The sequence below is a fragment of the Plecotus auritus genome (genome assembly GCF_963455305.1).
Source record: "Plecotus auritus genome assembly, chromosome: 3".
Classification (NCBI taxonomy): domain Eukaryota; kingdom Metazoa; phylum Chordata; class Mammalia; order Chiroptera; family Vespertilionidae; genus Plecotus; species Plecotus auritus.
In genome coordinates, this window is record NC_137772.1 from 172664390 (window position 1) to 172689539 (window position 25150).

Genomic DNA, 25150 nt, shown 5'->3' on the forward strand with positions numbered 1-25150 from the left:
ATTTACACAAGAGGAAATTGAGGTCCAGAGAGGTTATGTAACTTGCCCAACTCACACGGTGAGTGCCACAGCAGAGTCAAATTTAGCCTTGTCTGACTGTGAAAGCACTCCTCCTTAACCAACATGCCATAAGGTTCAGGTCTTTGAAGAGAAATGAAAGTGAGGGAGCCCCTCAAGGTCCTCTGTCTCCTTAAGGCCTGTGCTAACATGCAGCAAGAGAAAGGAGAGGCCTGTGCTAAAAGCTAATGGGATTGTCCATGTCATGCTAGACCAGAATTGAGCCACCAGAGGGCAGCAAAGCTACAAATTTATGGAAATTTGGGGAAGGGAGGCTATGAGGTCCATCTCGCCCTCTTCCCACACCACCAGGACTTTTTTTTACGGGAGAGAGAGAAACATCGATTTGTTGTTCCACTAATTTATGCATTCATTGGCTTCCTGTATGTGCCCTGGCCGGAAATCTAACCCATAACCAAGGTTCTAATCAACAGAGCTACCCGGCCAGGGCCAGGAATTAGTCTTATTACCTTGGGCTCCTGCCTAGCAATGCCAGCATCACCTCATAATCTCTCTCCTGAAAGACCAAGGTTGCTCCACACTCCGATCTGTGACTTCTCGATAATTCTGTACCTCAGGAACTTCTTCCCAGAGCCTATAAATGAAGAGGGACTAATGGGGAAGAAGAGACCTGATGAAGTAGAGCCACCCAGCATTTCCAAGAAGAGCAGCTGTGGCATAGCAAGGCACTGGGAATTCTCAAGGAAAGAAATCCCGTGCTCCCCCCTCTTGGGGGAGGGGTGGGAGTGGCATCAGTCAAACCTCATGGGTGAGATCTGAGACTTCTTACACTATTGTGAGAAGAAAGTGAGGAGGGGAAATGGGCTTTGAGTTTGGGGTTGGTGTCATGGGTGTGTCTGTGTCGTGCCTGTAGCTTCGAGTCTCAGAGAATGACAAGGTCTCTCACAATATAAGAAAGCAATTCCTTGGGCTCAGAAATGCTGCAGATGTAATCTAGCACCAGCCTCTCTGTCCCTGGACTGTCATTCTCAGGCTCTGGTCTGCTTCCCCTTCCCAATCTCCCAGCCCCTCCAGCTCTGTCTGCCTCCCACCATAGAGACTTGAGTGATCCACAGGGACTAGGGTGGGGGACTGGGAGGCCTGAGTCCTTTCTTTGTCTGTTGGTAGAGATGGAAAGGAGGCCCTGGGAAGGGAACAGAGCAGCTGGGGGTGCAGGGAGGGGGAGGGGCCCAGGAGAGGCAGCTGGCAGGCGGGAAGCTGATCTGGGGGTCTCAAGTTTCTTGACATCAATTAGAGCAGCCGGCCTGGGCTCATTAGTAGCCCGGGGTGCAGGGCTCATCAATAATGAATTCACCCCACACACTACACCCCCCCCCCAACCCCCAGCTGCCTGCAAGGTCACCCCGCCCTTTACCAGCTGCCTGCCCTTGGTAAGCTAAGACACCCCTGCAGAGACCTTCCTAACTCAGAGTCCCTAGGACAGTGTGGGAAGGTGGACAAGGCAAAGGGGTCTCTATCACCAATCAGCCACGCCTGGTTCTAGGAGTCCACCCAGGAGGAGAAAGAGTGGGAAGAGACAAGGAGGGGTAGATGTAGGGGGTGAGAAGCAGCCTTTGTGATGCTAGGGTTGGATGGCATAGTGGGAGGTCAGATCCAGAGCAAGAGGACCTCCTCTGATGGGCTCAGAGACCCACATTCTCCCCCAAGGCTAGACTTGAACAGCAGGGCCACAGTACCCTAAGATCTCTGGCATCTAGATCAGAACAAGCTCAAGGCATTGGCAACCCCAGTATTCTCGTGCCCTTGAGTTGGAGCATCTTGGCAGGTGCAGAAACCTCTTTCCTTCAAACCAACCAGATCAGCGCAGTGAGGGCAGGAGACTGCTAAGCCTCAGAAACAGGAACTTGAACTTCCTGTACTTTAATTAGCCATCTAGTCCCAGCTTCCCTGCAGAACCCAGGAATGCTGGTCCCCATTCTCCTCCCCTTGCTAGAGTCTTCTAAGATTCCAGTCCCACCACCTTTCCACCGACCTATTCCTTCCTGCTGCCACCCTCCCTAAATCTTACGTGTTCTGATTCCCAGTCACACCTCCTTTCCCTCCGTCTGGGGTTGGCCTGATGCTGGCTGCTTGGCATTGTGGGAAGGCCTCCTGCCACCCTCCTTCTTGGGGCAGGTACAGACAGGTCCAGGCTGCAGCAGCTGCATCTTCTCCAGACACCTCACAGACTCACAGACTCCAGTCTTATGATGGCGTCCCAGTTGTCTGCCTTCAGCCAAGTCCCTTTGTTGGTCTTTAGGGTACATCCAGTGTCCCATACTCCACCCTGCCTCTCTGGACATTGTCCCCAGCCCATACATTCTGTCCTTCCTCCGTCCTCCCCTCCACCTCACCAAACACCTCCCACCAGTCCTCTTCCATCCAATTCACCTTAGTGGGGAGGGCCCTGAGTTCAGGCCCTGGATAGATACTCCTATCCCCACCCCAACCCATGTCATCTCTACAAGGCTGAGCCTCAGTTCTGGATCTTCTGGTTCCCTAATGATCTCAGTTGCCAGCTTCTATTTCCACCTTTTTGGATCCATTGATTACAGTCTGTTCACTGGAACCTTCCCTAAGGACCTAGGCATTTGGATTCCAGTCACAGATCAACTTGGCAACCATCTTCAACCCCACAGTTCACCTGAGACCCAGCCCCCAGGTACCCTGTTCTGAGGTGAGAGAAACAAGTAGGACCCAGACATTCTCTGTGCCCCACCCCCGCCACCGCCCAGCCCATCATTTTGGAGAGGATCAAGGTGACCCACCCAACTCGGGGCCCATGCCTCCCCAGAGAACTTAGCCATCCTCCACCGCAGGTCAGCCCCATGACCAGACTTCCCGCCCTCAGACTCAGCCCTTCCCAAGGACTCGGGCATCTTAGTTTCCAGCTTCCTCCATCACCTCACACCGCCTTCCAGATGTCTTGTTCCCCAGCCCTGGCTGCAGTGACACCGCAAATCCAGGAGACCCGGGGGCAGCAAATAGGAAAGAAAGCGGGAGGGAGAGAGGAGCCGCCAGGACGCCCCCTCACGGAGCCCTGGGTGCCCGGATCCCCCCTCCTCCCGTCTTCACCTGCTGCGGGCTCCGCCCCCGCTCCGCCTAGACCGGCCTCTGCTCCTCCCCCGACTCCTCCCCCCGTACCCCCAGCCCGGCCAGAACGGCCCCCGGGACAGAGCGACGCGGAACCCCGGGCGCCTGGGTCCCCAGCATGATCCTCGGTGAGTGGGCTCTGCAGCTCCAGGCTCCAGGCTCCTGGGTCCCTCTCAGTAGGTCACCCCCCCACCCCCCAGCCAACCTCCCGGCACCGCGGTGACTGCGGCCGCCCGTCAGCGACCGGTGCCCCCTCCCCCTTCTTCGGGCTCCATATCTGGGGTCCCCTCTTCCCCTCTTCCTTAAGATGCTGCTTCTCCCGGTAATCTAGGGAATGCTAAAGGAGCAGACAGTTAGGTGAGACCCCCTCCCCATAATGAAACATTGCGTATTCATGAGGCTCATGAATATTATATGACCGTCTACAGGAGGCTGGGGGAGGGGGCTGGTCCCCGCTGGGGGAGTTGAAGGGAAGGTTCTGACCGCCCCCCCCTCCCCCCTTAGCTCTGGCCCTCCGACCTCCTTCTGGGCCCAGGGTTAGAGGAAAAGGAGGAAGTAGGGGGCAGGCGAGGGGAGAAGATGGTGGGTGTAGCTTCGAGGTGTGAGTGGTGGGAGGTGGAGATCAGGGGGCTGGGGAGAAGACGGGGTGGGAAACTGTCCATCCCAGGGCCCCTGCGGTTCAGATCCTGCCTCCGCAACCATCCTGCCCCAACACGCCAGGACCTGCCCCCTCTCTCCTGCGCTGGCTGCCTGGGCCCTTCCTTCCCGGCTCCCTCTTCCCTCTTCCCCTACCCCCACCCCCACCTGCCTCGGGGGGCTGGGGAGACCCGGAGAGGAAGGGGCAACGGAAGGGTACGGATGGGGGAGGGGAGCTCCCGCGGGGCTCTGACAGCCCTCAGCCACAGCCACCCCATCCTCATGACCTACATCGGAGGGAACCCCGAGGGGGAGAGGGGGGAGAGGGGCAGATGAGCTAGCTGTGTGCTGGACTCCTCATCAGCTGGGCTCCAGGCCCCTGCCTCCAAATAGTGTGCAGGCCTGCTCTGTCCTCTGACCTCTGACCTCTGCCCTGGCTAAGGCAGTTCCTGGGCCCTGCTTAGGGTGGGAGCCCTACTATCCAGGTCCAGACACCTGTGGTCTCCCTGCCCGCCCGCCGCTGGGGACACCTGGCTCCAAGTTGGTGCCCCAGGCTGGGCCTCAGCCCTCTGCTGTTTGTGTCCTTGGCTCTTTTGCTTTTCTTCTTCCATTTGACCCCTGTTGACTTCCCACTAACTGTCTTTGTTTCCTGCTTTGCATCTTCCTCCATCTCTTTCTCTCCCGCTCCTGAATCTCCTCACTCCCTCACCACTTTATCTGACCATCTCCACCTGGCCCTCCATCACAGCTATTAAATGAACGAGGGAAAGAGGGCATGGCGGACGGTCGCCTGCCTCCTTCCCACGGGTGTCCCCAGCAGGGAAGAGAGTCCCACCCATCTGTGACGACTATCCTAGAGTGGCCCTCACCACCACAGCTTGGACAGGTCCCCAGAGCACAGGCTCCACATTCCTGCGTCCTGTGCAATCCCTGTGCCCTGGCCCCACCCTGGGAACGAGCCCCACCCTAGGTGTGAGGCCAGGGGCAGCATCGTGTTTGTCCAGAGCAGGCCAGTGTGAGCCATACTCTCCCTGATCAATAGTTCCTAAAGAGGGCTTCCAGGACCTGCTCAAACCGGACAAGAGCCCACCACAGGAAGAATGCCTGGATCCACCAATGGGACCCCACCACATCTCCCTGGAGGACACTGTAATTAACTCCCTCCTTATGCCCACCCCACAGAGGGGCGGGAAGCCTGGTGGCCTGGGCCCATGCATCTTTGCCCTCTTTGAGGAAAGAAAGGGCTTGGGCTCAGGGCCTATACTGAGGTTTTCTCTGCATGTGGAGATCTGTGGAGTCAATGTGCAGCCGGTAAGGCCCAGCCTGCTGGGCCCAGGTTTAAGGTGGTGGTTCTGGGCTCAGTTCCCTGGTCCAGGTCTCTCTTACTGTCCTCTCCAGCTGCGCCCCTCGTGTGGTAGAGGGGGAGCCATTGAAAGAGGCCCTTTCCTGTCCGATTGGGAGGATGTCCCAGGGTTGTTTTTTCTCTCTTCCCTTCCTGGCCACCTTCTCCCTTTGGCCCTGCCCCCACCCACATCTACCCCGGGGTTATTAGGACTGATGTTTGAGTTATTGTTCATAACCATCCCCTTGTTGCTTTCATCTTCGACTTCAAAGCCTTTCCAGCCCTCAGCCTGCCTCTTGCCAAGATGGGGGAAATTGAGGCAAAAGGGAACATTTTTATGGGACTTGCTCAAGAAGGCAAGACCCAGGGTTTCAAGGCTCCTCTCGATCCCCAATATTAGGCATTTCTGGAGAAGAGGCCAAAAGGCCTGAAGAGAAAACGAGATGAATTAGAGAAAAAATACTAATTCAGACTCGAATCCAACTTCTCCTTGGCCCCAGAGTCTAATTCCTCTGCTTTTCTCCACCGTGGGCCCTAACACAACCTGCAGCCGTAACCCGGATACCTCTGACTAATCTGCATCTCCTCCTGGCCCATTCTCCAGACCAACACTAACCCAAGCCCTAGCACCTTCCCGGCTCCTGTTCCCACGCAGCCACGCCCTGCGCCAGCTCATGGCGGACACTCCCATTCTTTACCACAAGGGCTTCAAGCCCCAGACCCAACCTAAAATAGCCACGGCGCTGGGACTCGGACTAGGCCAGAACTTCTGGGGAGCAGAGGAAGGAAAAGATGAGATCTCAGTGGGACTGAAGGAGTCAGCTGTGGTTGGTGCTGGAGGGGAAACCTGAGCAGGATCCAAGTGCCTAGGGCAAGGTAGAGCACAGAAATGGACAGATGGACATCTGTCCAAGGGTCTGAGAGTTCACCCTCTAAAGTTCATTGGGAACTGTCTTGAATAAAGCATTTGGCAGTTCCCCACAGAGATGGGTGAGGCTCTATCCACAGGAGGTAATTATGTACTCTAATGAGCTAGGCTCTGGAGTGGCCTGCCCCAGCCAGGCCCCAGTTCTTCCCTGCCCTGCCTGAGGTGTGTGACACACACACACACACACACACACACACACACACACACTCCAATTTGCTCTCCACCCCCTTCCCCAAACCTGCCTGAAGCTCTCACCTAGCCGAATAGCAGAAGACCTAAATTTCCTACCTCATTTCCTGCTTCCCCAGTCCTTACTATCATTCCTGCCTTTCCCCCGTCCCATCCCTAGTCTACCCAGAAATGTGTCGTGCTTGAAAGCCAGACACACAGATTCAAATCCCTCACTAGTTGTGTGACCTTAGTCAAGTAACTCCCCTTCTCTGAGCTGTTTGTCATCATCTACAAAATAAGGGTTCATCTATTTAGCAAACATTTATTTATTGAGCTCCCTTGTGGCATGCCAGTACTTTCCATGAATTTGTTCAATCCTCTCAACAACTCCATGAGGCAGGTACTGCTGTTCTCTTTTGATAAATGAGAAATGAGTCCAAGAGAGTCCAAGGAACTAGCTAGTCACCCAGCCAGTGAGCAGTGGCTCCATCACAGAGAGACTATATACGTAAAGTGTCAGGCATATAGTGGCAACTCTATCCCTCCAAAAGTAGCAGCTATTCTTATTCTCCCAAAAGGGGTGGGGGAGGAACTGAATCTTGGACCACCTGAAACCAAGGGCCCTGCTTCTGCCCATTCGTCCTATCAGCTGCCATCTGCCCACCTTGTGTCCTTTCCTCACTCCATCCTCATTTCACCCCTTCCTCCCACTTCCCCATCCCTCTCTACTCCCTACCCCCAGGGCTCCTGTCAGTGGGAAAGATGAGTTGCTGGCTGTAGGAAACTGAGTGGCTGCAGCCTGTTTTCTTCCAATCCCAGCAAGTGCATGGAACTTGCTCTCGCCTTCCTCTCCTTGAACAAGATGGAAGGCAGCGCTCAGATCTCTGCTTCAGAGTTAGATGGAAGTCCTTTGGGGTTATGTAGCAGAGAAAGAATTTACAGAGCGCGACAGATCTTGATTTAAATCCCAGCTCTGATACTTATAAGCTGTGTGACATCAGTCAAGTTTTCAACTTCTCTGATCCTCCTTTTCCTCCTATGAAAAACGGGAAAAATAGGATCAACTACCTCTGTAGAACTGTCACTACCTCGGAGACTCAATGTGATAATACTCAACCGGAGAAAGGGTCAAGGAGCTGAGCTGCTGCCTCTGGTGCTCGGGCGGGCAAGTGCCAGCCCCAAACCAGCTGCTAAGGTGGCTGCTGGGTGCTGGGACTCTGGGAGTGCTCAGGTTTCTCTCACCATTCCTGATGCCACCCAGGCCTCGTTAAGGCTGCCCTGGCCTTGTGTGCCAGGCAGGAGGGTGGGGTATAGAGAAGAGAAGCTATGAGGGGACAGACTGGGAAGGGGAGATGGTTGAATTACCCCATCAGTCCGTCTGTCCCTGTCTGTCTCTCCCTGTCTCGCTGTGCTTTCTGTCCTTTGGCCTCTCTCCTAGTCTCTAGCTCTGTATCCAGCTTTTCAGCAGTGTCCCTGTTTTTCTCTCTCATTTCACTCTCTTCCATCTCTCTGTTGTTCTCGGTCCTTTTCTCGCTGTGTCTATGTTCCATTTCTCAGTCACTTATTCCTGCTTCTGTGTCTTTTCCATTCCCTCTTACTCATTCATGTCTGTCTGCCTCTCTCCCTCCCTCCTCTCCTCCTACCCCATCCCAACTGCAAGGGAAGGGACACAGGGTGTACAGAAAAAGAGGGAATGGACTCAGGGTATACAGACCCCTAGATGCCCGAGGGCTAAAGCCAAGCATCCTGCCCTTTCCTTCAACCTTTAGACACTGGAGTCCAAGCTTCCCGCAGTCTTGACCCCTCTCTGCCTCAGGCACCATGGCTACCCAGTCCTAGCTGTGGGTGGAAGAGACAGACCCCTCCAGCCCTTTCTGGACCAGCTCCCTGCCCCCAGCTGTGCCTGAGCCCTCCCCGCCCCCTCCCTCTCTTCCTCCTGATTCCCCTAATCCCTGCTCCCCCGCCCTCCCCTCTGCCCCACTTTTGCAGGACTCTGATTGGCTGATTCTACTGACTGGACTGGGGGGGTACTGGCAAGGGAGAGGGCAGGGGGCAGAACCAAGTGAAGGGGACGCTGTCAGGCCCGGGCCCCTGGGGGGCCAGGGGCAGGCCACTGCCTGGGGGCAGCGGGCACCAGAAACTGAAGGTATGAAAAGGGGCAGTCTCTATGGAGGGAGCAAGAAAGGATCTGAGGGACCCTGTGCCCCGTAGGTCAAGGGAGGACAGGGCCAAGCTCGCAGCCTACTGGGCGTGCCTTTGTTGCTGGGAACCCCTGCTGCTGACAGGGGCTTGCTCACGCACTGAAGAGCAGCCGGAGTTTCCCAACTGGTGGACAGGGCGGTCGAAGAAGGGAGCTGGGCCAGCGGAAGCCCAGAAGGGTCCTGAGGGCCTTTGGGCCACCCCTTTGGAGCCTGGCGGGGTTCCTCCCAGGGCTCTGGAGGGAGGAAGAAGGTTTGAGTGGGGGCTGGGGCCAGTGGAGTGGCTGGCCTGGACTTTCATTTCCCATTTGGGTTAGACCAAGGCATTCCCCTCCCAGAGGGCCTGGTTGTAGTTCCTCCTGCAGAGCGGGAGCGGAACACTCCCGGTTAGACCGAGGGCCATGGGAAGACAGGGGGGTTGGGAGAAGGGGCCGGAGAAGGACCCCAGCGAGTCCACCTCCCAGAGCCAATGCCACGCACCTATGACCCCCGGAGGTGTCGACAGTTCATTAAGAATTACGATTGGGACAAAATCATAACTGTTTGGATCTCCTGAAAGGTTCCGCGGCCTCCTTAAACCTAGGCCTCAGTATTCCGCTCTGGGCAGTGGGATGAATCACCCACGGGACTGTTCTCCCTGAGGTGAAACTCGCTTTTGGGATTCCCTGGGGAAAGCAAAACCAGAAGAAGGGAGTGGCCAGGGGCTCAGGGTTCCCAAGTCCTGCTGGTCCAGCAGGCAGTCTGCCGAGGTCTGCGCTCTCCCTGGTCTGTTTAATGCTGAATGGTCTTGGAGGAGGGAGGCTAGAGAAAGGGGAAGTGAAAACCACCCAGAAGGGAAGGACTGGTCTGCACCCTCCCCCAGACCCACAGGGACCGTGCTCCATTGCTCTGGAGCCAGCAAGCAGGGGAAGTGTGTGTGCATGGGCCTCACACTTCTGAGTATGGGGGCCCCAGCTGGGGAGTGGGACTGACAGGCTTCAATCTTCCTGCCTCACACAATGCTTTCTCTGCCCTTCAGGCAGCCTGAGCCGGGCGGGGCCCCTCCCTCTGCTTCGGCAGACCCCCATCATGCAGCCCCCGCTGGACCTCAAGCAAATCCTGCCTTTCCCACTGGAGCCGGCCCCCACCCTGGGCCTCTTTGGCAACTACAGCACTGTGAGTAGCAGCAGCCTGCCTCCCAACCCTCCAGTGACCTCAGCTCTCCCTCCACCCACCCTTGCTCTTTTCTCTTCTTCCCCTTGTATCCAATTCCTTCACTTTTTAGAATCCCATCTCCCTTGTCCTAGCTGGTTTGGCTCAGTGGACAGAGTGTTGGCCTGTGGACCGAAGGGTCCCAGGTTCGATTCTGGTCAAGGACAGATACCTTGGTTGCAGGCTCCTCCCAGGGCCAGGCAACCAATTGATGTGTTTCTCTCATATCAATCTTTCTCTCCGTCTCTCACTCTTTTCCACTCTCTCTAAAAAGCAATGGAAAAAAATGTCCTTGGGTGAGGATTAGGGTCCCATCTCCCTTACTTCTAGTCTATTACAAATATTGTTGGCTATCTGGTATATTATTTATACTAATAGCTAATATTTGCTGAGGTCTTGCTATGGGCTAGACATTGTGCTGGGTGTTTTATATGATTCATCTCGTCTAGTCTACCATCTAGAGAAGTATCAGTACTTAGATTGGTGGTAGTGATTACAAGGAGGTGGGAGGGATGATAGGCTATCCATAAAGACAGAAATATCCAGAGAGAGGAAAGAAGCAGGGACATAAGCATGCCTGTTTGTAAGTTCCATCTCTCTGGAGTCCACAGTTGGGAGGGTGTGGTCAGTGGGGTAGGTCTTGGAGGGCTGGCAAAGTTGTCTAGATTTAATACCATATGAAACAGCCATTATCCAGTCTTGAGCAGGAGAGTGACTTGGTAAGGGCAATGATTAAGGCCCCAGCCGTCCTGATACACCAAGATTGCAGGTTTGAACCCCCGACAGGGCACATACAAGAATCAATCAATGAATGAATAAATAAGTAAAACAATGAATCTCTCTCTCTCTCTCTCTCTCTCTCTCTCTCTCTCTCTAATTAGTCCATCAATAAAGAACAGTGTTTAGGAAGGTGAGTGGAACAGCTGGATGGAAGGTAGCAAGGCTAGAGGAGGGCGGCCAATTAGAAGGCTGTCCCAGCAATGTGGGCCTACAGGGAAGCCTAGAGCGCCAGACTAGTGGGTGTTTAATGACAGTGGCAGTGTGAGGAGAGAGGGGGGGAGATGGGCAAGGAAATATTGACAGACCATGGTGACCAACTGGTATTTGGGGATTGGGGAGAAGAGAGAGGATGAGTCAACGATGACTCTAGGGTTTGGGGTGCTGTGATTGGGAGGAAGAACTCACCTTGACAGGGGCAGGGGGTTGAAGGAGGAAGCTGATCCCGCATGGGGCTGCAGAACCCCCTTTAGGACATGGAGCCAAAAATTTGAACATTTAGAATTTGGGGCCTGGAGACTGGGCTAGAGCTAAAGGTTTAGGGGAAGTTAGCTTTATTCAATTCAAATAACCCACCATCAAACCATATTCAGCTATAAACATCTAATGAGCATCAACTATGCACCAGGCACTGTGGTTTCTATACATGCTTTCATTTAATCTTCACCACAACCCAACAAAGTAGGCATTATTATTCCTGTTAGACATATGAAAAACAGAAACTATGGCTCAGAAGGGTTTAGTAATTTATCTAAATTGACACAGTATGTGCCTAAGGTATGATTTGAACCCATAGCCTGTGACTCCAAATAGAGTTCTCTTAATACCAGCTGCTTCCTCCAAACTTCTCCCAAAGAATCCAAACCAACATTTGTATTGCACTTTGAAGTTTACAAAATGTTTTTCATATCTCAATCTTGATAGTAATCCTAAGGAGTAGCTGTGATTTTATTTTCATTTTACAGATGAGAAAACAGAGTAATTACTATAAGCAAGGTATGTTCTAGATATGATGGAGACGTGAGGATGAAATGATATGGTCCAATCTTGAAAGAGTTTATATTCAGGGGCGATACATAGACATGAATGCAGCAATCTGCAATACAAACCAGAGGAAGAGTTAATAAATATTGTGAAACAGACACTAACAATCCAAGTCTACAAAAAATGAATTTTTTTTTAGCATCTACTATGTGCCAGGCACTGTGCCTGGTGTCGAGGACACAAGACTCAGTTCGCCCTGTGGGATTCACAGTTTAGTAGGAAAGATAACAAGTTAACAGTTACCCTATAGTGTGAGAAGAGCTGTGTCAGAGGCATTTAGCTTGCATGGGAGCCCAAGAGGGTGTCAAGAAAAACTTACTGGCTGTGGTGGTCCCTGTGGGACCAACGTGAGCTAAGCTAAGCAGGAGAAAAAGAGAGAAGAGGAAAAATTTGCAGCAGGTGACATATTATTTGAACTTTGAAGAATTAGTAGTAGGATTTTAACAGGAGTCTTAGAGAACATTTCAGACAGAAGCAGATAGCATGATCAAGGTCTAGAAATGAGCACTTGAGAAAGTGCAACCGATTGTATGTAATTAGAGCAGAAAGTACTGGGAATACTTTCTCCCATGTAAATACCTGATTTTCACTTACCCTCAGATCACCCATCATTTCCCCCATTTTATTTTTTAAATATATTTTTATTTATTTCAGAGAGGAAGGGAGACAAAGAGAGAGACAGAAACATCAATGATGAGAGTGAATCACTGATCAGCTGCCTCCTGCACATCCCCCACTGGGAATCGAGCCTGCAACCGTGGCATGTGCCCTGACTGGGAATCGAACCGTGACCTCCTGGTTCATAGGTTGACACTTAACCACTGAACCACACCGGCTGGGCTCTCCCATTTTATAGATAAGGAAATAATGATCAAGAGATGTTAAATGACTTGTCCAATATCACAAAGCTACTTAGTGATTCCCGTGAATAATCCATTTTCTGACTTCCCATGGTTCATAGTTTCATCGCCTCTAGTGCGGAGTGAGGAATAGCAATATAAGCCAGAAGCAGAGCTTGGAGAGTGCAGCAGGGTATTTTGTATTTGATTGGCAGGATTTGAATTGATGTTATAAAAGCACTGGCTGTGTGGCCTTAGGCAAATTACTTAACCACTCTGAACCTCAGTTTTACCAGCTGTAAAATAAGATAGTAATAGTACTAGCTCACAAGGTTGTGAGGATCATATTATATAATCATAATGCCCAGCACAAAGTAAATATTCAATTAGTATTAGCTGCTATGATTATTATGTTATTGCTATTCTTTTTATTTAAGGGAGGATCAGAGAGAAAAAGATAGTATGGCCAAGGCCTCAGCCTTGGGGAATAAGCAGAATTAGGTAGTGGGAACCGGAGGGGACTACAGCAAAAGAAATGGAGGAGCCACTGAAGGGGGTGGAGTGGAGAGAGAACCAGGTTCCTGTAGAGTTGGAGAAGCCAAGAGAGTGAGTGTGGTGGGCTGCATCAATAGTGTCGGCTTCTGCAGGGGAACGAGGACTGCAGAAAAGCTGCAGACAGGCCTTTGGCAGCTCTGTGCAGCAGTTAAGAACATGGCTTTGCAGTCAGGCTGCCCAGGTTTAAATTCAAATCTCAGTTCAGCCACTTCCTAGTTTACGACCTTGAGCAAATTATTTAACCTCAGGTCCCTCATCTATAAAATAAAGATAATAATAGTACTTAGAATAGTGGTTGTGAAGATTAAATTAGATAATCCATGCAAAGAGTTCACAGTACAGAGGCTGGCACATTCCAAGGGCTCAACCAACATTAGATGGTGGTGGTAGTGGAATTATTATTATTTATGGCAGAGTCTCTCCCTTCCTGGACTAATACCTCCAGATCCATCTCCTAATTGGACAGTTCCTATCCCTTAGACTCCTCCCTGTATTATGTGTCCCTCTGCCCTTGGACATCCCTCCTGCCTCGTGTCTCCCAAAGACAGCCTCCCTCTCTCTCTCTCTCTCTCTCTCTCTCTCTCTCTCTCTCTCTCTCTCTCCATCCCTCTGCTTCACTAATCTCTCTGTCCTAGGTGGAATGGGAGGTGATGAGATCCAGAAGTGAGAGAGGGAATCCTAGAACCTGTCCAGAGAGGATGAGGAGGTGTCTAGGGGAGTGTGCTGCTTTCTCCTGCCACCTCCTCCGCCACATGCCCTCCCCCCCCACGCCACCCCCATCACCCAATGCTGCCCCACTGGACCGCCAGAGGGCAGCAAGTGCACGAAGCATAAACTCTTAGGAAACCTGGTTCTCCAGCAGGTGGCGGGCGAGGGAAGGAGGTAGGAAGAGGTAAGGCCTGAGGTCCCAGCCTGAGGCTGGTCCTGCCCTGGGTGCCCGCAGCTCCAGCCGTTGAGAGTCGCTGAGAGAGCAGTGCCTGACGCCTGGCTACCTGGGCTCGTTTCCCATCCCTAGTAGAGAAAGTGGCATGTAAAAGGGCACAGGGCCCGTGTGCAGAGGGAGCAAGGAAGGATCGTCTGGGAACTCGGAAGAGAGCCTGTCAGCAAGGGGGAGAGGGTCAGGGAGGTTAGGATGGAAAAAAAAGAGAAATGTCTGAGCTAGAGAAACAGGGTCGTCCATAGGATTGGTGGGAACACTAGACCCAGCAAGGGTCCCCAGTGGAGGAAAGCCAAGGTCATCTGGTCAATGCCCCATCTCCAGGCCGAGTGGCCCCTCACACCACGACTAGGTCTTCTCTGGAATTAGTATCAGCACATGGACTCTCCCTCTTTTCGCCCTAGCCCCTCTCCATGCCTCTTACACTCCCAATTCCCGCCCCTGCCCTCGGCCCGCCCTCGGCCCCGCCCCCGGGGCGGGGCCGGTGCCTACCGGCGCCGCCTCCCCTTCTCCCGGCCCGCCCGGCCGCACAGCCCCGAACCACCCGGGCAACGAGAGCCGCTTCCCTGGGCTGCCCAGCCCGGCCCGGCTCGAGGCCCCCGCCCGGGTCCGCCACCCCGGGCCATGGAGCCGCGGCCCCCAGGGTCCCGCAGGGTAAGCCACCCGTCCCCTCCTCTCTCCCTGGCTCCCGCAGCTGCCGCAGCGCCCCCCACCCCCACCCCATCCCCGCCCGCCCGCCCCTGCGGGGCTGGCTACCTCTCCCTCCGCCTGGTCCTCGGGTTATCCGGCCCATCCCCCACAAACGGCGGCGCGGCCCCAACCAATCTCTGGGTCCCAGCTAGTGCCCCCAGACTGCTGCCACCATACTGGATACCCCAGACTCGGCTTTTCAGGTCCTTGGAGTCCCCCAGATCTTCAAACATCCTGTCAGGTCCTACACCTACCCTAAAATTACCATGCCGCTCAGATCCAGATCCCTCTTACCCAGCCTGACCCCATCCAGTCTCTCCTTCTCAGCATCCTTCCCCCACAGCTTCCACCTGCTCTTCAGACACCCCCTGGCTCCTTCTCCTTCCTATTTCTATCTGTCCTGTCCCTCAGGTCTTCCCAGCGCTGAGGTTCCACCCCCTTCCCTTTTCACCTTTATTTTGGGGGATGGGGAAGTAGGGTGGTCAGACAAGGGGCAGCAGTTACCAGCAGATAAAGGGCAATGGAAGGAAATATAATCACAGCCCCCCCTCGTGTCCTGATCTGGTTTCCCCCTCCCCTCCCCCTTGCCCTTCCCAATTCATTGTGCCCCAGCTTCAGGGAGCAATTCCCCTTCATGTCTGCTGGTGGAGGGCAGGTGGGAGGGGATCATTCTGTGGACCTTCCTAGGCCAAAATCCCAGGGAAGGGGCTCTGGAGTGGAATGGGCTCTGGGAGACGTTGGCCTCCTCCCCTCCCCAGAGAGCCCTCATCTAGGTCACCAGGCCTCTTGACCTTGGCCTGAAGCAGCACTTCAGTGGCTCACATTCCACCTGCACAGGGATTGGGCCCAGCAGCCCTCATCTTCAGCCTGGTGTCTCCTCAGTTCTTGGAGGAGAGGGTGGCAAGGACACACCTGACTGATTGATGCCCTCTTCCCTGCCCGCGCCCACCCCTAGCTGGTATTTATGGACTTATACCTGAGGAGTGGGTTGTGCAATAGAAAAGGCTCTGACCCTAGAAGAAGGACTCAAGTAAGGCAGGGACCAGTCTCAGGGGATGGAGGCTGGGATAATGAGCCCACAGGTCATCCTCAGGGCACTGGGTCCTCAGCCACTCAGGGGAGCAGGCTGGAGTGGTGGGGTGGGGCATAGACAGAATCAGGGGCCTCCCCTCTCCCCTCTCCATCCTACTCCTCTCTCCCTATTATTTTAATCTACTTAAGTTTCCTAGCCCAGATTGGGTTTCTGTTTGGGCTGACTTCCATTCCCCACTCAGCATGTGAGGAAGCCCGGGGACTGAGAACCCTGGGGCAGAGTTGGGGAGTGGGTGTCTCTGGATAGGAAGGACCGAAGACTGGAGACTGGGAGCTGAGAGCAGTCATCTGTCTCCTTTTTCTGATTAAAGTCCGTCTCCAGTTTGGTCTGTCTTTCTTTCTGCCAAACACGTCATACATTCACACAGATAAACACCCAGCTGAAGATTACACAACCTGGCCACTCATGGTGTCAGCAGAACCCCCGACACAGAAATGTTGATACATAAATGATATACACACAGCACATGATACTCTTTCACACTCCACCCATGCACAGATTGATCACAGCCTGCCTAGACACACACACACAGACACACCCATTCTTCCCATTTGGCTATTCCTGGGCTTTCAGGAGGTAAAAGTGAGCCACTTAAAAAGGCTGCTTCCAGCCAATGGCAGGCAGGCCAAGAGATTGACACTTGTCAGTAAGACCAGTGACCTGAACCTGGTCATGGTCCTGCCTCTACCACTACCAATTGGGCAGCACATTTCACAGGGATGCTAGAGCCCCTTTCCTGACATTACCCACACAGCCGGGGAGACTACTAGGAGAGCAGAGGGAAGAAGACAGGATGTGTGGGCTTTCCAGACTTGAACCACCTTCCTCCCTCTGCTTCACATTCCTGCCTCTCTCTGGTGTCTTACTTGGCACCATGAAATCCTAGGCCCAAGGAGGGGCTCAGCTGAGGAGCTAAGGACCTTCCAAGTCCTCAGCAACTGTTTTTTACTTGATCCTTCCACCTGGAAGATAAGGTTTCAGCTCTAATTTGGTTCCCTTTTTATGAGAAGTCCAGAGGATCACCCAGCCCTCCTCAGCCTCAGCTGCATTCCAGTCTCCCCTTTCTCTGGCTGCCAGGGGCCAGAAGGGAGGAGGACTGTGCAGAGAGGCAGTTTTTTGCCTCTAGGCCCCTGGCTTTATCCCCTGATAGCAGAAAGCCTCAGAGAGAAACTCCCCTCCTCATGTGAACTGTTGGCAGGAGACTGCAAAGACATCTGCTGACCCGGGGTGGGGGCAGAGCCTGTTTCTAATCCTGCCCAGCCCCACAGCCCTGCCCCAGAAGCCTTGTGGTCAGGGAGAGTTCGGAAGATATATGGGCTGCCTCAAGCCAACCCAGCTTCTTAGGTTCCCCCACTTATTCCCCATTATTTGCTAGAGCCCCCTACTCTCTCCTGAGTGTTTACTCCTTCTAGAAGCTGTTGCCTTAGGTCCAGGGAGTGAGTATGTTAAGGTAACTTGGGGCCCAGAGATGGACTCTGGGATCATCTGTCTCCTGGGACCAGAAGCTTAGCTTAGTAGACAGTCTTGCCCCAGAGAGGAGGTAAAAAGGGCCTTAACCAAAGGCTCTAGGATCTGGGGTGCTTTGAAACTTCCTGTCGTGTACCTCTGGTGGGTCAGCCGAGCTGTAGGAGATAGGTGAGAGTGACAGAGTTGGATCTTCAGCGTATGAGGAACCAAGACAGGAGTCCAGGTTCAAGTTCCAGCTCTCCTGTTAACTCATGATGTGACCTTAGGCAAACTGCTCCCACTTTTTGTCAAATGGGAGTCCTGGGCCAGTCTATCCCTCAGGTCCCTTCCAGTGCTGTGAAGATTGGGCTGGGAGGAAATTAGAGGACTGAGACTCAGAGCCCCAGGATACTGAAGGATAAGGAAGAGGCCCTGGGGATTTTGGTTCAACCCAGCTCCTGCCACTGGGGGGATGATGGACATGAGCTTGTGCTGGGGCTCCTGGCTCACCCCAGCCTGCCTCCACAGATGGACCCTGTACAGAAGGCTGTGCTTTCCCACACTTTTGGGGGACCCTTGCTCAAGACTAAGAGGCCCATCATTTCCTGTAATGTCTGTCAGATCCGCTTCAATTCTCAGGTAAGAAGCCCAGCCACTCACCCACTCAATGGGTGGAGCAGGAGCAGCCAGGGGATCTTGGGAGAGGACATAGGCTGGGAGCTCTGGGTAAGGGGCAGGGATTAAGGGGCTATCAGGAAAAGAGCAGGGACTGGGGTACTGTAGGAGGGCATGAAATGACAGAAGGCACTTGAGATGTCCCAGAGATGACTCTATATTTCAACATAAAGTAGAGCAGTCTGCTAAGGCTGAGCCCTCCTCCCTTGAGGACTACTGTATCTCTGGCTCAGAACTTCTTGGAACACAGGTGGCCATCAGTGTCTGGGTGGGTATGTGGCCTCTGGCCCACTGGTCCTTGGGTGCAGAACTGAGTTAGGTTATTGGCTCCCCTGCGGAGCCTGTGCCCTCCTTGGCCTCTGCTGAACTCTTTCCCTGGCCCATACACTTCCCTTTAACCTCCTGGCTTCCTCCTTTCTCCCCCTCCTCCCTCCAAATCACACAAAGCCTGGCCCCCACTCCCTCCCATGGGACTTTCCGAGGGGGAGAAGCCACCAAGAACTCAGAACCTGGGTATCTGGCCTCCGGATTTCCTCCCTCCAAGGCTCCCTTGGGACTTCTGTGTGGGTTTAGAGGGGGCTTTGTGAGGTGCAGGTTCCAAGAGCTTTTGGAGAAAAACAGCAGAGCCTCATTCTGCTGAGTATGGGAAAATAAAGCATATTCTGTTTGTCTACCCAGCCCACACATGTACACACCATGCTGCCAGGCTCTGCACACCACTGCCCCACCCCTAGGCTGTTGGTCTTTTTTTCTGCCTATCCACGCTTTTTATTTCTGCTCTATGCCTGTCTGGGTGACCTTGTAGCTCCAGGATTGTGTGCTCTTAGCAGGGGGTACACATGGGGGTGCAGGGAGCCAGGACCAACCCAGCTTTAGGCCTCCCCTTCACCTCAACCCCAGGCATCCCCTCTCCCAACCCAGGCTCCACTCATTGGTGGAAGGTGAAAGACCAGAGGGGTGGGGGCCAATAGCAGGCAGCCCTCCCTTCTTTTTGCCCTCGCTATCCTTCCCCAACCAAGAGGCTCTGTTTTGACAGCTGTCTCTGCTGCTTTCTCTGTCTCCAGAGCTGGGCTTGGGGCCAGGGTCCTCCAGGGTGTCTGCAGAGGCTACAGGGAAAATGAGACCCAGGGGACAGTAGCCAGTGTAGAGCCCAGGTCCCAGAGCCTCTGGGATTCCCAGACTGAGGGTAGAAGCAGCAAAGGCTGGATCCCGGGACCAGGGGACACCGGCCCAGGGTCTAAGAGGATGCTAACTGGCCTGATTGCTAGGCCGCTCCCATTTAGGATTCTGTAGGTGTGATGTCCTCCCCTCTCACCTCAGGACTAGGTGGGAAGCTTGAATCAGCAACCAGGCCCTGGGTGTGGTAGTGGGTGGAGCCTGAGCTCAAACTTGAGAAGCTAGTCGGAGCCCCAGGAGTAAGCAGGTCTCCTTGGCATGGGGCTTTATATCTCACTGGTGTAGGGAGAGATTCCCTGCATCCTGTTGAGACCACCCCAGGACCTGAAAGAGCTCTGTGGGGAGAATTGTCAGATGAAAGGTGATCTCAGTTTCCATTTTCTTTCTCCATCCCTACAGAGCCAGGCTGAGGCACACTACAAGGGTAATCGCCACGCCCGAAGAGTCAAAGGCATTGAGGCTGCCAAGACCCGAGGCAGGGAGCCTGGCATGCGGGAACCTGGAGACACAGCTCCCACAGGCAGCACCCCCCCAAATGGAGAGGGTGTAGCCCCCCGCCCAGGTATGTCTGACTCTCCTACATTCTTTCAACTGATCTTGTCTCCCCTCTTCTTTCCCCACTTCCCAGAACTCTCCTCTGTTTTCATCTCTCTCTTTCTCAGCCCCCACCTCACCCCCACCCCCACCCAAGGTGAGTCCTGGAGCCAAGTACAGTGATGCAAAATTTCCATTCTGTCACCCCACCGCCAACCCCAGGTCCTCTTAACAGAGTTCCCACTGTCTATCCTCCCCACTGCCCAGTGACTCAGAGAGGGGCTAGGGTGAGGCCACCTAGCAAACTTCCTCAAGAAAAAGGGAACCACCAGATCCAGGGAGAGGCCTCTCATCTTGGGAAGAGGGGTAGAGGAGAGAGTCAGGATATCTGAGGACCTGCACATGAGGGCTGCTCTCAGGGGAAAGACTGAAAGTTCAGGACCCCCAGGCAATTTTATGGATAATCTTGTGTAGATCTTTTGACATCTCTGGGCCAGAGTTTTCTTTCCTGGGAAACAGGGGAGTGAAACATTAAGATCTGTGAGGTCTTTTCCGGGTTTACAGAAGGCAACTCTGAGATTCTTTCTCCCTCATGGCTAGTGGCCATCTTCAACCATATTCCCAGCCAAGAAACTGGGAAGAAGGAATATCATGACTGGAAGATATGAGCCACTCCCATCCTGGGATTACCACATCAGATGTCAGTCATGGCCAACTCCAGAGAGACCCAGCAGCCTATTTCCTCCTTATCCTTGCCTGTCCTTCCTGCCCCACTAAGCAGAATGAGAAACAAGCATCTGTACCACCAGCTTGGGAACCAGGCCCCCACTCTCCGCATGCTCCTGTGCACGCACACACCCCCCTCGCACACCCCGCCTCGGGGACGCACAGATAGGGTTGGGCAGGTAAGCTGAGTTTTAACTGCTCTGGTGCTTCTTAGACTAACCACGATTCCCAGCTCATGGAGAGTGAGTGAGCCAGGCCGCAGTCTCCTCTTGTTAATTTGATAACATCTCAGTAAAGGGGGGATGATGGTGGTGGTAGGTAACATTTCTTCAATAGCACTGTTCTAGGTGTTTTATGCATATTACCTCACTTAATTCCTATGGTAATTTCTCTAAAGAGATCTGGATACCTGCCCTGCTTTTGTAAGCCATTAAGTCCTAACCAGACTGAGATGTGCTGTCTGGATCGAGATTGAGATAAAGGATGTCAGAAATGAATAAGTGAAATAAAGGGAAATACCACACTGTGCAAAAGACACCTGCAGGGGTCAGGAGGTCCCCTCCCATCAGCTTCCCACCCCCACCGCCAGCCTCCTCAGGAGCCAGCCTCCTCATGACCCGGAAACTGGATCAGCTACTGGAGCAAGAATGGGAGTGCTAGAGTTTCCCCTGTACAGAGGCCAGAACCCAGTGCTGAGGCCTAGGCCTGTGCATCTTTAATCGAGTCATGAATTATAGAGCAGCCCGCATCCTTGTCTCTATCCTCTCCGGTTCTGCTGTTTCTGTTTCCCTTTTGCTATGTCTATGTCTGTCTCTCCCAACCTCTCCTTGCTCATCCCGCCTCTGTGCCTTCCTAGAGTTCTTGGGCATATGCCTCCCTGGGTACTGGGCAGGACTCTGGGAAGGGGACTGGCCAGGCAGGAAGCCCAGGCTGGCTGGCAGGCCATTGAGGGGTGAATCCTTGTTCCATGCCTCTCCCCCTGGCGAGGCTGGCTACCAGCTTCACCCTGAAGGGGACACCAGTGGAGCTAGACCCCCCACGATTCCCAGCTTATGGAGAGTGAGCCAGGCCTCACAGTCTCACACCCAGCCTGCAGCAGCTGGACCACATCTGGCTCTGGCCCAGGGCATGAGAGCATGCATGTTGTCACAGGGTGGGGACTCCTGGGCTCTTGTCCTCCAGGAAATGGGGTGGGTCTCCTCCACATAAAGAGTCTTCTCCAAAAGCCACCTGGAGTGATCCCTATGTCTCTCGCCCAACAACAGTTTCCATGGAGAATGGACAGGGTCCAGCCCCAGGATCCCCAGAGAAACAGCCTGGCTCCCCATCCCCTCCCAGCATTCCGGAGACTGGTCAGAGTGCAACCAAAGGTGAAGCGGGGACTCCAGCTTCAGCTTCCCTGCCTGGGGGTAGCAAGGAAGAGGAGGAAAAGGCCAAGCGGCTGCTCTACTGTGCTCTATGCAAGGTGGCAGTGAACTCCCTGTCCCAGCTTGAGGCACATAACAAAGGTATGGACGCCCCTGCCCCCACCCCAGGTCCCCTGTCCGCAGCCCACTCCTGCTTCCTACATCCTAACTCCCCTAGCTTTGAATACCCATGTACCCTCTAACCCAGTGATTCTCAACCTTCCTAATGCCACGACCCTTTAATACAGTTCCTCATGTTGTGGTGACCCCCAACCATAAAATTATTTTCGTTGCTACTTCATAACTGTAATTTTGCTACTGTTATGAATCGTAATGTAAATATCTGTTTTCCAATGGTCTTAGGCGACCCTGCTAACGGTTCTCAACCTGTGGGTTGCAACATTAGAAAGGGTGTAGAGCCTAAGACCATCGGAAAACACAGATATTTACATTGCGATTCATAACAGTAGCAAAATTACAGTTATGAAGTAGCAATGAAAATAATTTTATGGTTGGGGGTCACCACAACATGAGGAACTGTATTAAAGGGTCGTGGCATTAGGAAGGTTGAGAACCACTGCTCTAAGATCTACCAGCCTCCCTCCCTCCCAAATCATCTCCACCATTCCTTAGTCCCTTACTTCCTCAGTCCTTCTCCCCACCTTACTTCTTTCACCTATGACTCTCCCCTGACCCACCCTTTGTTTGCTTGGGTAGGAGGATCCTAAGGGACTTGGACCCCCCCTCCCCCCACGTACACTTGATGCTTCCCATATTGTATTGGGAATGTGGGTACTTGAGGCCTAGTAGTCCCAGAGAACTTTTCCTTCACTCCTTACTTTCTGCTCTCTGTGGGTTTCAGGTACTAAGCACAAGACAATTCTAGAGGCCCGAAGTGGGCTGGGCCCCATCAAAGCTTACCCTCGACTGGGGCCTACCACTCCTGGGGAACCAGAGGCCCCTGCCCAGGACCGAACCTTCCACTGTGAGATCTGCAATGTCAAGGTCAACTCAGAGGTCCAACTGAAACAGGTGGGTCCAAGGCCCTTCCCAGGAATTCTGGGGAGTTCCACCCTCTAAGAGGGAAGGGAGAATCGGGGATTTGAGTGAGGGCTCTTGTACAGGGTCTGCCCTTGGTGCTGCAGAAGGGGTGGGGCCAGGCACGTGGGCTGTGATTACCGGTCTTATGGCCCTGCCCCCCCACTCCCCCGTAGTTGCTCCTTTCCTGGGGGCTCACTGCCCCCTATCCACTCACCCCTGCAGCACATTTCCAGCCGCCGGCACCGAGATGGCGTGGCCGGGAAGCCCAACCCGCTACTGAGCCGCCACAAGAAGCCTAGGGGCGCAGCGGAGCTGGCGGTAAGGCCCTGGGGGCTGCAACATTCGGAACTGGGGAACCGGTGCAGGGAGAAGAAGGGGAACCCGGGGAAAGGTGGGGTTTACTGGGCCAAAGAATGACTTCTCCCTCTCTCTTCCCGCCTCCTCCCCCACCCCTGCAGAGCACGTTGACTTTCTCCAAGGAGCTGCCCAAGTCCCTGGCCGGCGGCCTGCTCCCCAGCCCCCTGGCGGTGGCTGCGGTAATGGCAGCGGCAGCAGGCTCCCCGCTGTCCCTGCGCCCAGCTCCAGCAGCTCCTCTTCTCCAGGGACCGCCCATCACCCACCCCTTACTCCACCCGGCCCCCGGGCCCATCCGAACGGCGCATGGACCCATTCTGTTCTCCCCCTACTGACCGGAACCCTGAACCCCCTCCCGCTCAATGCCCCCACCTACAGCCGGGACCCAGGCCTCCTCCTGGCACTCCCTGAATGATCTCTCTCCTCCCCCCCCCACCCCGAGGTACGGGGTTCCAGGAAAGGGGAGGGGTGGTGGGGGAGGGGGGCTTCAGAAGGGGGGGAACACCCCAGATCTCAGGGAACCCCGCCCCCTGCCCTTCCCTCTCCCCTAGAAAAGGGGGGGCCGTCTCACCCGGAGCCCCCTTGGAGACACCCCCCCTCCCAAAAGCCATGTCCATCCAGCCCTTCCCCCCAAACCTAGCACAAAACGGGGTTCACAAGCCATGGTCGGGGTCCGGGGGGCAGAAATGGATTTTCTTGGCAATAAGCGGACTCCGGGACTCCGGCCCCCTACCCCAAAATTGAAGCGCTTCCGTGAACACCCTCGTCCTCCACAGGGGGAGGGGAATAGGCGGGATCCCTCATAAGCACTTTGGTTTTACCGCCTGCAACCTCACTGTGCCCGCCCGCACCATGCTCCTGCCCCAGGTCTAGCTGGGCCCATCGCAGGGTGCAGCAACTGAAGGCATCTCTGGCACTTGGGTGGGACCAAGTAGATGCCCCTATAGACCCTTCCCTCACCTTCCTCCCCAGTCCGGGTTCCATTCTTTTCACCAGCACCCATCGCCCAAGGGGTACTGAGGGGGGCAAGGGGTGTCCAGTCCAAGCCCACCCCCGCCTCGCCTTCCGCAAAACTGTGAGCAAAAAGCAATAGAAGCCTCGCCCCCGCCCCCCCCCTCCCTTTCCGCAGGATTTGCAGTCTGTAGCCTCCCCCATCCCAGTCCCTAGACCTAATAGCTGTCCCCTCCCACCAGGCACCACAGTACGACTTGGGCGGGGGCGTGACCTCCCCCAACCCCCTGTGATTTCCGTATTGTCAGCCCTTACAAACACTGACCCGGGAGGGGGACGGCCCCCCACTGGCCTTCAACTCTTTCTGCTTGATAATGTAGCAACTCTCTCCCCCACCCATGTCTTTCCCTTTTCCTTCTCCCTGACAATAAAGTCTGGATTCGTTGCCCTCTGTTCTCCAGACTCAGACTCTCAATCTTTGCCCGCTGTTTTGGGGGAGCAACAACACCGGGATAGGAGACTGGCACACAGGAAATGGGATCAGAAGGACGGGGTTAGGGAAATGGGGGTGGAAGAAGGCAAGATCTGAGGCTTGTGCAAAGCGAGCAGGGGTTCCCCATCCCACTCCCCCCCCCCCCCCTTGGGTCCAGCTCAAGTGTAAACTTGGCCTTGGGGAATCCTTCGGAGCCCAGGTCTCAGATTGCAGCCACGGCTGTTGCGAATTCTCTGCAACTCCACCAGGCGGCGCCAACCACATGAAAAAGGAGTCTCCCCTAGCCTAAGACTCTCCTGCAGTGTGTATCACGAATCTAGAGAGACAGATTTAGACCCAGTCTCAGACAAAGGAAAGAATCAAGATTTTGTGCCTCTGGTGGGAAACCCACGCCAGAGACACGCGAGGCATGAGAAATGGGGGCAGGGAATGGGAATCTGAGCTCCATGCTCTGCTTGGCCCCATATAAATAGTTTCCTTGGGTTAGTCCTTCCCCTCTCTGGACCCCAATTTCCCTATCTGCAAAATAAGCAGGTTTGGGTATCTTGAAAATTTATTGAGACTTCATGTATCCAAGACCAAAAAAACCCTGGGATCATGCTATTTACAGATATGCTAGAATGAATACCTTCTCATCTGGTCTCCTAAATGGTCTATGGAACAGGAGAGCACACTCCTCTCTCATTGGGGACACAGGTGTCCTATTTCCAGAACCTCCAGAATTCAGTTCAACCACACACTCCCAAGAGTAGCTAGTGACTCTGTGACCCCTGCCTCTATCCTTGCTGGGCGAGAAA

The 25150-nt window shown here is 54.2% G+C and overlaps 1 protein-coding gene across 7 annotated transcripts; it reads left to right on the plus strand.

Moving 5' to 3' along the window:
* The first annotated feature begins 3185 nt into the window (after positions 1 to 3185).
* ZNF385A (zinc finger protein 385A) lies at positions 3186 to 24315 on the plus strand. 7 transcript variants are annotated; one of them, XM_080661047.1, is made up of 8 exons: positions 3186 to 3278; positions 9444 to 9580; positions 17526 to 17636; positions 19248 to 19410; positions 21374 to 21616; positions 22377 to 22546; positions 22778 to 22873; positions 23014 to 24315. In XM_080661047.1, exons 1-8 carry the CDS (start codon positions 3269 to 3271, stop codon positions 23242 to 23244), a joined length of 1161 nt encoding a protein of 386 aa, XP_080517173.1. In that variant the 5' UTR covers positions 3186 to 3268; the 3' UTR covers positions 23245 to 24315. The 7 variants fall into 7 exon arrangements, with proteins under 7 accessions (XP_080517173.1, XP_080517169.1, XP_080517167.1 ...); XM_080661041.1 differs by lacking the exon at positions 3186 to 3278 and adding an exon at positions 8263 to 8373; XM_080661042.1 differs by lacking the exon at positions 3186 to 3278 and adding an exon at positions 8659 to 8678.
* Positions 24316 to 25150: the final 835 nt, after the last annotated feature.